Below are 14,595 nucleotides of genomic sequence, written 5' to 3' on the forward strand. Positions count from 1 at the left end.
TGCACATGTTTGAGACTCTTATTTTGAAGTTGTAAAGGAAGATGTTCATGAGTTTTTCTTTTGTATTGACATAGTAACCTGTTAAAGTTCTTTTGTCAAGCTGGCCAACACTAATTGGTTACATTAGTACTAAAGAAGCTATCACACCAATTACAAATATTTTGTATCAATGTCTCTGCTACTTATCAGGAAAAAAGATGTTAACGGATGAACAGCTAACTATTAGCTGCTAATGACTTCATGAGATCAGTATCTGCTTCAGAGTTTCTTATCAGCAGTAAACTACAAAACATTTTCACTATTTCTGTGTTCCTCTTTTTTTTTCCATGAGTCCAGACTGAACTTCATCATTTGTAATTTGCCATCCAAAATACTAGACTGATCAAACCTGAATTGGAACATCTTACACTGAAGAGAGATTCTTCAAACAATTTCAGATGTTTGAAATCTTTGTTTTGTAAATCTGAAAATGGGGAATTCTTAATGTCATTTATTGTATTTAGACTATTTTGAAATAGACAAAAAAAAGCAATAGATGGAGTTGCTAAACATAGAACATAACATAACATATTACTCCATAATAATTGCAAATTAGTGTTGGCTACCACACTCAAGGGAATTCAGACTCTTGTGTTTGGTTCCACAGTGTTGGAATGACTTAGTGGCACCAGAACTGGGTTACCCTGTCTTTATTCAGAAAACTGTAAAATACTTTTTAGGGAGCAACTCATACCCTAGCACCTACTTCTCTACCCCCTCCAAAACATATTTTTCTGCACTTTCATCCATGTCTGCATTTTATTTCTACACTGAACATGACTAGTGGTCTTCCTTCTAATCTGCTTAGATATAAACTGCATAAATCCAAATTGTGAGGTATTTTGGACAGGCCAAATGCATAAACATGACCACATAAGCAGGAGCAGAATGCAATATTAGTTGCATCATAAACATGTACACCATGTTTATGATGTATCTAATATTTAGTTATAATATTGCTGCACAGTGGAGCAGTTGGTAGAGCTGTTGCCTTGCAGCAAGAAGGTTCTGGGTTCGATTCCCGGCCTGGGGTCTTTCTGCATGGAGTTTGCATGTTCTCCCTGTGCGTTGCGTGGGTTTTCTCCAGGTACTCCGGTTTCCTCCCACAGTCCAAAAACATGACTGTCAGGTTAATTGGCCTCTCCAAATTGCCCCTAGGTGTGAGTGTGTGTGTGCATGGTTGTGTGTCCTGTGTGTGTCTGTGTTGCCCTGCGACAGACTGGCGACCTGTCCAGGGTGACCCCGCCTCTCGCCCGAAACGTTGGCTGGAGATGGGCACCAGCAACCCTCCCGACCCCACTGAGGGAAAAAGGGTGCAAGAAAATGGATGGATGGATGGAGTTATAATATTGACTAAATATAAGTTTTTTTAAATCTGTGAAATGTGGTTTTTTCTGTCTTGTTTTGCTGGTTTCCTGTCTAATATTTTGTGTAACAGGACGCTAGCAATTTTATAACAAACACAATGTGTACTCCTGTGTGTGTGTGGGGGGAAGGGGGGCGTGTGTGTGTGCGTGTGTGTGTGTGTGTGTGTGTGTGTGTGTGTGTGTGTGTGGGAGGGGGAATCTCCTCCTCCGACCCATCCTTCACATTTGCACTGAGCATGTGGTGAAAACCAGGCAGCGAAGCAGCGCAGCATCCCAGTCATTCAGTCGGTCTACTCGGCACCGCCACTCCTCCGCTGCTGTTTGGAATACTCAACCTGTTCTGTTTTCTTTGGGAAAGAGTCGCTTTTACTTTCTCAGCAAGGAAAGGTGCTGTCTAACGCGCAGCCGGAGTTTTTCTTCCCGATGTGGAGTTTAAAATGCTGGAGTAGAGAAAGAAGCCGCGGTGGGGACCCACTGTTCGCTAGGTGGTCGCGCGGTTCCCAGCGGTCGCTCCCGCTCATAGCGCGGCAGCAGCGCTGATAGCTAGAGGAGAGGCTGAACAACTTGTAGGGTGTGAGGATGGTCCAGAACGTAATTCTGGTGTTCTTCCGCAGGCGACTGAGCCAGAGACCGGCTGTGGAGGAACTGGAGAGCCGGAACATTTTAAAACGTAAGTAGCCGGGACTTGGATGCAACTTTAATACCGTCACACCCATGAGTGACTTTTTACAAAGTTAAGAAACGTTTTCAAAAAGACCGCTGAAATCTTTTATTATTATTTTTTACTATTAATTTAAAAGTTACTAAGCTTTATACTATGATAATGATTTTTCATAGTGTGCTTTATAATTTATTTAGTGTTTTAACAATTGAGTTATTTCATTTTCCATAGACCATATAAATTGTAATAAATAAGAATAAAGAACTTTTTTTTATCTTGTAATTTTTAAATAAATTTCCTTTTGAAATGAAGTATTACAACAAATTCAAACAAAGAGTATTCTATTATTTTGCCGATATATACATACCCCATCAAATATTTTCTTATGTTGTAAAACTTAGTTGCAGCTCAATTTTCTATAATCTAAGCATTCAAAATACTTTTATTTGGAAGTGAAAAACAACATGCCTACCAAAGAGAAATAAAAATAAAAAAAAGGAACGAAGCAAATATTTTACAAGCTGCAAATCCAGCATCTGGAACTAAACTGCCACATTTACCTTTAAACCACATTAACGCATTTCCTAAATTTCGTGCTTTTTAGTTTACTTGCATATAGTATTTCTACCAATTAGTGTGGGCCTAGACTATTCTATAATAATTCTGGCCGTGTCATTATTTGATCCAGGTTCTGCAGACTAACTTGTAATATGTAGGAACACATGGCATTGCGTTCCTGCTGTCGTCACACAGAAACATTATGAAACGACCATGTGAGAGACCCACATTTTGTGCTGATCTGGGTCTCCTGGGTGTGTTGGACCACCTGTGAACCCTCAGCAGCTGTCCTCATCCTCCACAGCAGCAACACGCTCCCGCTCTGATAACAGCTATGAAAAGGATGCATAAGAGCAACAAAATCTGCTAATATAATGAATACATTTGTGGAAAAAATCGATTAAAAGGAAGTTAGCATTGAATGTGGTGGTGGACCTGCTCTGGTTTCACTCTGTAGTTTCCAAACATCTCTCTGCTGAGAGAATGAAGAGCTGCGTTTGTTACAATCATGGGGTGTTTTAGGAAGTGCATATATTTCCTCTGAATTCTCCTCAGTCATTCACTTTAGTTTGTTGGTATTAATCTTCTGTTGTTTTTGTTTCAACAGAGAGAAATGACCAGATTGAGCAGGAAGAGAGGAGGGAAATAAAGCAGCGGCTCAACAGAAAGGTAAGACAGATTAAAGCAAACATACAAACCATTAATGTTTTTAGTTTTCTTTGACCTTTGCTGACCAATCACCTTTCTCCTGCAGCTCAACCAGAGGCCAACCGTGGATGAGCTGCGGGACAGGAAGATCCTGATCCGTTTCAGTGACTATGTGGAAGTGGCCAAAGCTCAGGACTACGACAGACGCGCAGACAAGCCATGGACCAGACTGTCAGCTGCTGACAAGGTAGAAATTAACCCCCCCGCTTCTGTTTTACCCAGACACAAAGGATCACACATCTTTTACTAAAGAAAGTTCTGAAATGTAAGGAAAATGTCAATTATGGCCAATTAAACCAACATCATTTCAAATAAAAAGGTTAATCCCATCAAATTCTACAGAGGTCTAACGTAAAATGTGTTATGAAAAAAAAATAGAAAATATATGTAGTTTTTTTTTTATTATGTAAGAAAACAAAATGTTTTAACTGGGTAAAAACACTCTTTTATGTTTACCCCCATAATCTGCCTTAAAACAGATTCTTCATCTCTATTTAAGCCTCACCCGCTGGGCTTCGTGTTGCTTTTGTTCTCCAGGCGGCGATCAGGAAGGAGTTGAACGAGTTCAAAAGCAACGAGATGGAAGTTCATTCCTCTAGCAAGCATCTGACGAGGTGAGCACAAGACGACTGGACTGAAACGATTAATCGCAAACAAATCAATTGTTGGAATAATCAATTCATTTAGTAATCAGTTAATCGGCAACTGGAGTATACAGTCAAAAAAGGCTATTTGTTAAAAGAACAACACTCAGAGCAGAAGTTAAAACAAAACTGTACCAGAAATATATACATTTTTGCTTTTTAGTTAAAAAAAAATCTTTGTCTGTAAATCTGTCCTACCCAAAACTCCTCCGGTGCAGCTTTAGCTTCACCCGGTTCAAATTGTTTAGAAAAAAACTTCTATTAATCACCTTTTGCAATCTAATTATTAATCTGTTAATCTCAAAAATGATCACCAGATCAGCTCTACACTGTATTGATGTTCAGTCAAGCAGAAATGGCTGAGCTTTTCCCATGTTGATGTTCAGTAGCTGCAAATACATTCTTTGCTACAAATTACTCAGCATTCACTAAAGCAATGCTGTCAGCATTGTAGGTAAAAAAAAATTTTTTTCTTATTTGAAAAAGGAACTGAATAATTTTGTTTATTTTCATCTTTTAATGCATTTCTAATATTCCATAAAAAATCTGCACAATGTGATAATTTATTTTATTTGATTAATTGATTATTCAGTTAATCGGTGTCAGTGATTGGGTGTGTAACAGGGTCACTGTGATATTGTACAATTGTCTGACATCGATAAGTGTACAGCAAGCGGAGCCGGGCCTAAATTTATCCTCACCCGTTCCCCAAGAGATGAGAAGTTGTGCTGCTTTGGCCCGGCTCGCCACAGTAATGAATGTCCTCGCTTGTTCAGCTTACGTTTCGCTTATGTCATCGGTAGCTGAATTAGCAGGGGTTGAGCAGCATTGTTCATGGAGCTAATAATAGTTTTACAGACTTTTAGTTTTTAAGATCTCACTCACACATTTGCTCTGTTTCATCTCCTTTATGTGCAGGTTCCACCGGCCATAGCAAGGTTTCTTCTGTGAAGAGTTGCTTAAATCTGGTTCTGTCAGAGAAGACCTTGCATCAGTGGCTGTCCTGATATTTGGGTTCAGCAAACCTTGGAGGCTATGTCTCTAATAGGGAGTCTGCTTATAGGAGAGGCGGCATGCAGCACGCTCCACCTGCGCTCAGGGGAAGCCCTCTTCCTTCATCGCCCGGTCAGAGCAGCAGAAAGGACAAAGATCCGCCCTGCAGCTCCAGCGGACCAGCAGGGACTTCTTTTTGTAAACAGACTATTTTCAAAGACTTTGCTTTTGAGGCGGGGAGCGGAGGGGGAGATGGTGCATGTGATGAAGTCAACCAGTCCCACTCCAGTAACGTTAGTCACATCCCTGAGCCGTGTGCGAGTCTCAACGATTCAATCGATCAGTTTCATATCAAGACTGTAAAATGTTCTTAATGAGACCTTGTTGGTGTACAAGACAGAAATCCCTTTGTAAGCACTATTTATTGTCTGCACAATACAAGTTTTCTATTGGTAACAAACTGAGTTTGTCTTGTGTGCTGCATGCAGACGGTGAGGCTTTGAACGACAAAGCAGGAAGGAGTTTTCTAAAGTAGGTCAGCTTCCTACACAGTCTGGAACGGAAACTTCTGGAATCTCATTCAAGAGTTGGTAGATCTGAAAGGCCATCCATCCATCCATCCATCCATCCATCCATCCATCCATCCATCCATCCATCCATCCATCCATCCATCCATCCATCCATCCATCCATCCATCCATCCATCCATCCATCCATCCATCCATCCATCCATCCATCCATCCATCCATCCATCCATCCATCCATCCATCCATCCATCCATCCATCCATCCATCCATCTTTGCCTTCTGTGTATTTTTGCAAATGTTTCATTAAAAACCCAACCTTCACAGAACCTTTACTATAAACGGAACTTTTCTGTTCAGGCTTTAGAAATGAACTAAAAATGACTGTAACTGTAAGTGCAGTTCTTCTCATAGAGGCCAGTATAAGGGGCAGGTTAACTTCATTTGTCTCATGATTGGGCTGTAAAGCCTTGTGATTAACCTCAGTCACTGTTAAACTGCTTTATGAAGCAAATAATGAAACGGCAGCAAAGTTCATCTTGTTGCTCCAGACTAACACCATTTGTTGGACAAAATGCAAGCAGTGACCCGTTTCTGATCAAACTATTATCCTGGTAAGCGGGTTAGCCCGGTTGAATTCCCTCACAAGAACGAGTTCACCTGACTGGGCCTGTTCAATCATCCAGTCTAATATGTGCTGCTGCTGCATCACCCTGCCTGAGGATTAATGAGATTTGTGATCTCCCTTCTCTGATTCTTCACACTCAGACGGTGTTGGTGGTGCATGAGATCACTGAACAGCCTTTCACAGAGTAAAAGCCGGTTGGCTGAGTTGAGACTGAAATATAACAACATAGACAAACCAAACCCGGTCTGGTCACCTCACCTCTTGTTATGTTACAGCCACATTCTAATAATTACTTTGTAGGTCAGTCAGTTGTGGAGTGGGCAGAAAAATTCTATGTGGTGTGCATTTCTATAGAATATTTTACATAATTCAATCTAAATATTTAGCTCCAACTTAAATATGTGTTCTTAGTGAGTAAACTAAGTTTGCAAACAAAATATTGGCTTGAAATAAAATATTTAGCTCAGAGATAATAAACATGTAGTTTAAATCTAAATACTTAGCTACAAATTAATAGTCACATTTTTACCATGTTATTCATGCATTTATAAATGTCACGTTCAAACTTCAGTTTTAAATAGCAAGTTAAATATTTACTTTACCAGATAACTATTTAACTCAGAGCTAAATATTTAGATTGCTATGAAAGTATTTAGTTTTATACTTTGACATTTATAAATGAATAAATAATGTGAAAATATGACTTTGAAAAATGACCCCCGCCCCATTTTTTCTCTTATGACAAGATATTAATCCCAAATTATTGCTGTTCTCATTTGTGACTGTGTAACTTGACAAACAGCAAAACCCTTAGATTTATGATGCCATTTATTTGTTGTATTTTATTTAGGGGAAGCAAAGTAAAGCATGCTGAATGCCATTACCCCCTTTCGGGTTATTAGTGGGGAAAAAATAATTAAAACAGAGTGTAATTTTCCTTCCACTTAAAAGTTAGGCACTACTTGGTGTTCTGCCAAATAAATTCTTAATAGTATAATTAGAAATTTTTTTGTTTTGCTTTAATGTAACAAAACGTGAAAAACCTAATGGGGCGAGCATGTTCTGATCCTGGTGACTCAGTCCTGACCTCATTGTCACGGTGCTGGTAGTGTGAGAACAGGTGGCAGGTCCGGTTTGATCTGGAGGACTCCAGCCCCCCCTCACCGTTTAGAGTAATGAAACCAGCAGCTACTGGCTGAGAACCGCGGTGGCTGATGGGAAGAGCGTAGAGGTGTGTGGGAGGAACAGGGGGGGGGGTTCTCAACACGTCTGAGGGGGATATCCCTTCCGGGTGTTCCTCAGATGGGACTGGGCCGTAGCTAACACACACGCTGAACATATGTTGTGCAGTTTCGAGCCAAGTGAGAGTGATGAACTCCTTTATGCCTAAAAATAAGTGGAGGATTGTAAATAATAAATCTCTGGACTCCTGCGTCACTGCAACTCGGAGTGAGTGCCCCTCCGGTACCTGTTGCTTTTAGCCTTGGTAATCCATAAAACAGATGGTTGGAACCTACAGAAACTACAGTGCCCATTATCCCAAAAATACACACGCCACATTACGTAACCTGTAATAGCTGGAAGTTTTCAGATCTAAGAGCATCACTCTGACTCTCCTAACATGGTGCTTTGTTACGTAGGTTTCAACAAGCGTCATATCTAAATGCATCTAAGTATGTTTGGACCGTCTTCTACTCCAGCATGGTCATGTGACTTCTAAATTACATCTACACAGATGTTTGTTAAATTAACAGTGTCATGTTGGAGCCATATATCTTGTTTTCTTGTTTTTTTCCATTAGGGGAAACGTTTCATTTTGTGTATTGAGTATTTTGGAAGGGGCTGGTGCTACTTAAAGTAAAGTGTGATTCTGTTCAGGTTTTGACATTGTGAAGGAAATAAATGACTTTATGGTTACAAATTCAAATGAAGATCACCATAATGAATCGTGATTAAGCACATGTAAAACCAAAGCCTACCAGGAACCACAGCAACCAGTAGCTGAATAGCAATTTAGCTGCTACATAGTCATCTCATGTATAATTTTGCGTGTTCTATCAGATCTTCTAAACATTCCTCCAAAGAGACATCTTGTGGCTTTTGGTAGGTTATTGAGCTTCAGTAAAAGCTCTGATTGTAATGTACACTTCATTGGGGACTAAAACGTGTTTTAGAAACCATCAAGTAAAAAAACATAAAGTCTTTAGGATTTAATTGTGTTGATATGTTTAATGTTAAGTTTTTTAGGATAAGGTTTTGACAATATTGAGTACTGAAGAAAATTTGTTTATTTTAGTTCATTTGACATACAATGTTGATTAATGTGTTCTGTCCCTTGGCAAATGAGTAAGTCTTAATTTTAAATCTCTTATATGTTTGATTTATTGTTAACCAGCATAAATTGAATTGATTTGAATTGAATTAACAGAACCTGGGACGGGAGCATTTCCTCCTAAGTCTCTTGAGCAGAAGATGGATTTTCCTAAGAAGCCATTGTAACTCCTTAGTTAGCAAACACATCTATTTGCCAGTCTGCATTCAGTTTCCATGGTAACCCAGTGTTATAATGAACAATTGATGATGGTGGTATTCTCCTCTACGTTTGCTTCTGGTTAGATCATGGATCACAGAATCAACAAATCTCAGAATACACATCACTTTTTCCATCTGCATAGAGAGATGCTAGCTGTTAGCCTGTATGTAGCATTCAAACATGTTGTCATTTTGCTTGTCATAAATAAAATAAAACTTCCGTTAACATCCATTGTTGGGTGTATGTTTGCAGTTGTAAGTAGTCCACCCTTTCTTTCAGGGAGCAAACATGAGCATTAGATATATTGATTTATTAATAACATCCATATCCTAGATAGACACATTTTAAAATTGCAACATCTGAAAGCTGTGTTTACACGAGGAATATGTTTAACTGAGTATATCCTGAGGTATGTCCTACATAACATGTCGTTTGCTTAAGGATAGAAAATACCCAGATAGCACAGATTGATTGAAACAACATTGAATCAATGTTGAACGCTGACATTAAAACATTGAAAGTGGTCGGTGACTTGTATGTTGAATCAACATTAGGGTTTCAACCATAACTTACATTATATCAATGTTGATTCAACCATCATTTGTATGTCAATTTACATGCATATTTGTGGTGATATTGCATTAAATCAGTTAGGAATCAACATTGATTCAACCTTCATCTGAATGTGGTTCTGCATGCATATTTCTGTTGATTTTACATTGAATCAGTTACGAGTCAATGTTGATTCAACCATCATCTGAACGTGGATCTGCATGCATATTTCTGTTCATTTTACATTGAATCAGTTAGGAATCAACATTGATTCAACCTTCATCTGAATGTTGATCTACATGCAGATTTGGGTTGATTTCATATTGAATGAAAGCTAAGGATTTATGTACATTTTTAGGTCTGATAGGTCTGCATCATAACATACCACTAAAAGTTTCTTCACTGGTGTTAAACACTATTATTGGCAGATCATGGGTAAACTGTGTACAAAAGTTTAAAAATGACAACATAGGTTTGATATAACATTTTATTTAAGAAAAGAGGGACAAATCTTTAAACATATTTGACTTCTTTTTGACTGTCAGAATAACAGTCTATTGTCCACAGAAGAACAGAGTCCATGAGGTTAAGCTTTGTACTGTATGAACCAGGAAAACAGTACTAGTTGTGGTAACCCCAGTTTGACTCTGGTTGGCATCACTTTGATTCCTTGCAATGTCTTCCTCTAATTTAGATTTTTTTTAAGCAGGATGTCTTGATTCCATCTTTAATGTAGCATTATTGACAGCAACTTAACAGACTGACAAAGGTCTTAGTTCCGATGCTTAGCAACATGAACATTATCGCTAAGTAAAGCAGTGCTGCCATCTAGTGTTTGAACGACATCAGAATAAGTACAACCATGAAATAAAATTAATTATGTATAATGGGCTCCAAAAAGCTTTTTTTCCCCGCCACAAAGTTTAAAATGAAAATTTTGTCTCTTTCAAAATTGTGTAAAACACTCTGATGTCTACTGCACCCTTTGTAAAATATGCCAAACATTAGATGGCGGCTGGTTTGAAGCGTGTCACACAGCTGCAGTGACTAGTCCAGATGACAGAGTGTTTTCTAAAGCCTTGGCCTGGCAGGAAGCACTCAGGAATCTGGGCTGTGACATTTCTGGAAACGCTGCACTGAAAGGCTGGTGTGAGTCTGTGATCCAAGGTCAAGCAAACATTTTCTCCCCATAATCCTCCTTATAAAACCAAACAAGTCCCACAGGGTGGGGTCAACACTCTGTTTGCTTCAGCAGAAACGAGGCTCTCGGCTCTCGGCTCCGGCTGCTGCTTCATTTCTGCAAGAGACTGCAGAGGTTCTTCATTACAGACCTCACAACAGGCAAGATATGATTAATGGGATTTTATGTGACTGATCAGCATAAAGTAGTGCATAATTGAGAAGTGGAATGAAAAGCATTATTTCCACAAAGAAAATGGATTTAAAAAAAATAAATAAATAAAACAACATTGGGACATTGTACTCACTGCAGGATTTAATCCATGATGCTACAGTGTTACTATGAAAAGACAGTAGTCCCAGCTCTCTTCAGGTCATTTAGCAGGTCCTATCGTGTAGCTCTGTGCTGATCTCTCTTCCTCATGATGACTGATACTCCATGAGGTCTACTAGAGCAGATCCAGCATGGAGCCCCAGTCTAAGGGAGACTGACAGGCATCTGGATGTCCTTTGATTTTCTAATTGTCTCACCAAACTGTTTACCAATCATTGCCCATGTTGACCTTGTGCAGGTCTACACTTTGTCCCTGGTGTCCTTAGATATGGGGTTCAATTCTACTTACTTTTAACACAAATGGAACCCCAATTGAAAAACATGCCGCGCCATCATCCTACCCATCACTTCTTGTTGTTTTCGTTGTCTTTTCCACCAGTAGCGACATCCAGTTGATGATCACGTGACTGGTGTGATGTGAAAAAAGTATCTCCGTTGCAATTTTGTGAAATGCACAAATTTTGATAAGGCTGGGGGAAAAAACACCTCATCGTAGCGGCAAAACATTTTATCAAAAAATGTGGGGTTTTTTTGTTACGCCAACTTATTTTCTTAATTCCAATTTGCTCAATTTTAAGGTTAAATGTGAGAGACAGAATTCTTAGTGGTTGGTAGATGACCACATTCTTATTTTGTGCAACAACAAAAAATGGAAGGAAATTATTTGAAGATCAATGTGATTTTTACTTTTTTTAAGATTCTCTTTCACAAATACTTATTTTCTCCTCCAGGTCTTTATTTTATTTTCTCAGGGCAAAACAAAGTTTTCAAAGAGAAAAAAATGATCCTACAATCACCCAGCAGATTTATTAATCTGCTGGGTGATAAGCATTTTAGAACGAATAAGTAATTTATGACTTGTAGTTAAGAATTATCAATTTAATATTAGTAATCATATATTGAATGCAAAATATTCAGTATATGAATACAGTATTAGATGTGCTACATGCTGATAACATAAAATTTGCTGTGTAGTAGTTTTGGAAAAAATACAGAAAAAGTCCAAACTGGTAAACGTCCAGATGAACTGAGTAACATTCCAACATTTTGAAAACCAAAGTAAGAGTTCATATAGATGCTATCCATGTCCTCCCACATGCATTAACAGGAGCTAGCCCCCTCGTGTGGCCACTCAGGTGAAATGCAGCATGCTGTCCTCACACTCCCTCGGCACGGTCACCTTGTAACTGTGGCATGCCAGTTTGTAATTGTTGCCGTCATTGTTATCCCAGAAGTCCCATCCATTCACACAGTAGCAGATGGCAAACTCCAGGATGGCTCCTGGCTGCAAGATGAAGGGTGGGACAGGCAGACGAAATCTGAAAACGTCCGTGCCTGGAGCTCCGCAGTCACCAGGGTACCCACCTGATACCCACAAACCTGATGTGTGTGTTTGCGTTCTCCAGTTGGTGAAAGAGTAGTGGACTTTGACCTCTTTCTGATAAGCTAAATTAAGTACATGTACGGTTCCTGTTATGCCTTGGTCTGAGCACATCACCCGCTCCAGAGAGACTTTGTGAGAGCAGACACGGTTCTGGAAGTTTGGCAGGCCCCCCGGGTGCTCAGGGAAACAGGGTCTGAAGTAAGGCATGTTCAGCTCAGGTGACTTTCCAAAAGTCAGTTCAGAGCTCATCAGCAGCCTAAACATCACATGTGGGGGTATCAGGGGGTTCTCCTGACATCTGAAGACTTTCACTTCCTCCAGATCAAGACCCAGCGCATCCACAAAGCGTACCTGGACCCTCCTAGGTTCTCTCTTCTTTCCTGAAGCCGAAGACAAAGACTGGGCCCTTTTCCTCCGGACGGAGGGATTGTCTGAAGGGATTTGCTGCTGACCTCGTTCGCTCAGAGAGGCAGGTCTCGGAGATGGTGGACGGATCCGGACAGGGGCCTTTGAAGATGGAGGCTTTGGATCGTATATGTCTCGCAGTCTGATTGTTGTGGTCGGTCTGCTGGGACCAGTGATGACCTGTGCTTGCCTCCAGTTCTTCTCACCAGCTGACCCAGACATTTTTCACTGTAAATTCAACATAATAAGAACATAACCCAATCATTTAGACTATTGTTGCCACATGCTAAATATTCTGAAGAAGAACCAGACCTTCCCGGTCGTGTCCTGTTGTTGAGCTGCTCTCTGCTGCGTGACCGTGTTGCTATTTTGCAGTTGCGTGGAACCCAGCTGGAGCTACCTGACAGCTAGGAGAAGCCCATATTTGAGAAGCCCAAGAGGAGGCAGGGTGCAACACATTAGCAAAGTTCCCACAAAGCACCAAGAACAGAAGACCCCAAAGAAAGACCTGGGAAAGCCTCGCAGTTTAGCAACAAATGCACCAGAGCCAACTCTAATGACATGAAGACAGACTGCAATCTGTGGCCCCTTCGTGTTTGAGCTCAGTGTTTGACATATAACATGAGACGTGAACTCGGGTTGAGGTCTGTATATTAATAGCAACAGGGCAGTGAAGAGGCTTTTCTTGTTTATTTATAGCTACTGAAATGAAACAGCGTTAAAGGGTTGAAAGATTATTGCTTGCAATAACACCGTCATAAAAAAAGGAAAAACTGGGACATAAGGATATGTTTGCTTCGTAGGTATACTTTATTAAACAAAGAACATTAACATAAAATCTGTTTTATATGACTATCAGTTATTACATTCCAGATTACCAAAAAACAAATTTTTACTAAACAACTGCATTTTTACTATCCCAAATGGTAATTTGACTTAGTGTAATGTTTTGATTGTTAAATGACTTTGTGTTTTTATGTTTGTTGTGATGTAAAGCACTTTGAAATGCCTTGAAATGTGCTAAAATTTTATTTTTGATTTAATTTAAGATAATTATAAATATCTTGATTAACTCGTTTGTCAAGTCATAAACCAGTTTCAGATGTTTGGAATGTTAATTGGTGAAGCAGACTTTATATTTAACCCATGTGATAGCTGCGTCATCTTGTGTCATCTTTGCTTTACTCAATGTTGTTTCTAATTTGGTTTTCTTAGAAATGTCTCTGTGTCATGACTTTATGTCCCATTTCTGATTGAGGATGACAGCTCAGTTTGTGGGGTTTATTATGAAATCTCAGCTTTTTTAGCACCTCTGTTGTTTTGCATCTGTTAGTCATGGACCTTACCACAGGGCGCGCTTTTCATTGGCTAATGCCCATTTTACGTCACAGCGCAGCTATCACGTGGGTTACAGTCTCACAAACACATGCTGATGTACATTGTGGACTACCAGACCGACAAAGTTTTTGCATCAGGACTCGAAAAAATTGGTTCTCCGTCAGTGGGGTATCTGTACACGCGATGTCAGGTATCCTGATCGTGTTTGTGGAACTAAAATTCACAGATTTCTAAAATCTCAGACTTAAAGCCTTGCTTGGATCAAAGCTTGTGCACGACCACATTCGCAGCTCAACCGTTGTAGGATCAATAAGAACAAAGTGTCTGCTGGTGTAAGTATTATTGCTTTGCTTTCTTTGTGTTTAGTGAATGAAAAAAATAAAGTCAATAATAAACACATCTATTATGAAAACCTTTTAGCCAAGTACAGCATAATGGCAGTACCGATACAACTTCGACATCCTGAAGCCTGTCTGTTACAGCCTTACTTAGCTGAATAGATCAATATGCAATGTGTACCGTATCTGACATACATTAAAGATTTTATTTCACCTGAAAAGGCTTTTTACTAAACTGTAATCGTGTTAGCCACGCTAGCTTTTACTAAACTGTAATCGTGTTAGCTATGCTAGCACCGAGTACCGGTGTATAAGTCCTAGGCACATTCGAACCCTCAAAACCATGAATGCCTGACTTACCCAGCCTTGCAAGAACAACAGCCATCAGTGATCATGTCCACAGCTATATTT

At 39.6% G+C, this 14,595-nt stretch overlaps 2 protein-coding genes across 14 annotated transcripts in view; one reads left to right on the forward strand and one right to left on the reverse strand.

The window, feature by feature from the left end:
- Positions 1-5,430, forward strand: part of phactr3b (phosphatase and actin regulator 3b) — a 60,847-nt gene extending 55,417 nt beyond the window's left edge. For all 9 annotated transcript variants that reach the window (XM_081607462.1, XM_008410193.3, XM_008410198.3 and 6 more), the window contains 5 exons: positions 2,021-2,076; positions 3,233-3,294; positions 3,380-3,520; positions 3,871-3,947; positions 4,896-5,430. In XM_081607462.1, the coding sequence (XP_081463588.1) occupies positions 2,021-2,076; positions 3,233-3,294; positions 3,380-3,520; positions 3,871-3,947; positions 4,896-4,911 (352 nt within the window). In that variant the 3' untranslated portion in view covers positions 4,912-5,430. The remainder of the gene's footprint in view (positions 1-2,020; positions 2,077-3,232; positions 3,295-3,379; positions 3,521-3,870; positions 3,948-4,895) is intronic.
- A 4,245-nt stretch (positions 5,431-9,675) lies between these two features.
- Positions 9,676-13,125, reverse strand: ppp1r3db (protein phosphatase 1, regulatory subunit 3Db). 5 transcript variants are annotated; one of them, XM_081607469.1, is made up of 4 exons: positions 12,821-13,125; positions 12,455-12,736; positions 11,900-12,004; positions 9,676-10,513 (listed from the first exon to the last, which is right to left on the reverse strand). In XM_081607469.1, exons 2-4 carry the CDS (start codon positions 12,728-12,730, stop codon positions 10,406-10,408), a joined length of 489 nt encoding a protein of 162 aa, XP_081463595.1. In that variant the 5' UTR covers positions 12,731-12,736; positions 12,821-13,125; the 3' UTR covers positions 9,676-10,405. The 5 variants fall into 5 exon arrangements, with proteins under 5 accessions (XP_081463595.1, XP_081463593.1, XP_081463594.1 ...); XM_081607467.1 differs by having other exon boundaries at positions 11,900-12,736; XM_081607468.1 differs by lacking the exon at positions 9,676-10,513 and adding an exon at positions 10,653-10,831 and having other exon boundaries at positions 11,900-12,736.
- Between the last annotated feature and the right edge of the window lie 1,470 nt (positions 13,126-14,595).

Source organism: Poecilia reticulata, chromosome 5 (genome assembly GCF_904066995.2).
Source record: "Poecilia reticulata chromosome 5, P_reticulata-male-v2, whole genome shotgun sequence".
Taxonomy (NCBI): Eukaryota; Metazoa; Chordata; class Actinopteri; order Cyprinodontiformes; family Poeciliidae; genus Poecilia; species Poecilia reticulata.

Coding starts and splice junctions, on each gene's coding strand:
- ppp1r3db (XM_081607467.1), bottom strand. CDS start 12,730: ATGTCTGGGTCAGCTGGTGAGAAGAACTGGAGGCAAGCACAGGTCATC. Junction 10,514..11,899: donor TGGCATGCCACAGTTACAAG/GTGACCGTGCCG, acceptor GAACCTCTGCAG/TCTCTTGCAGAAATGAAGCA.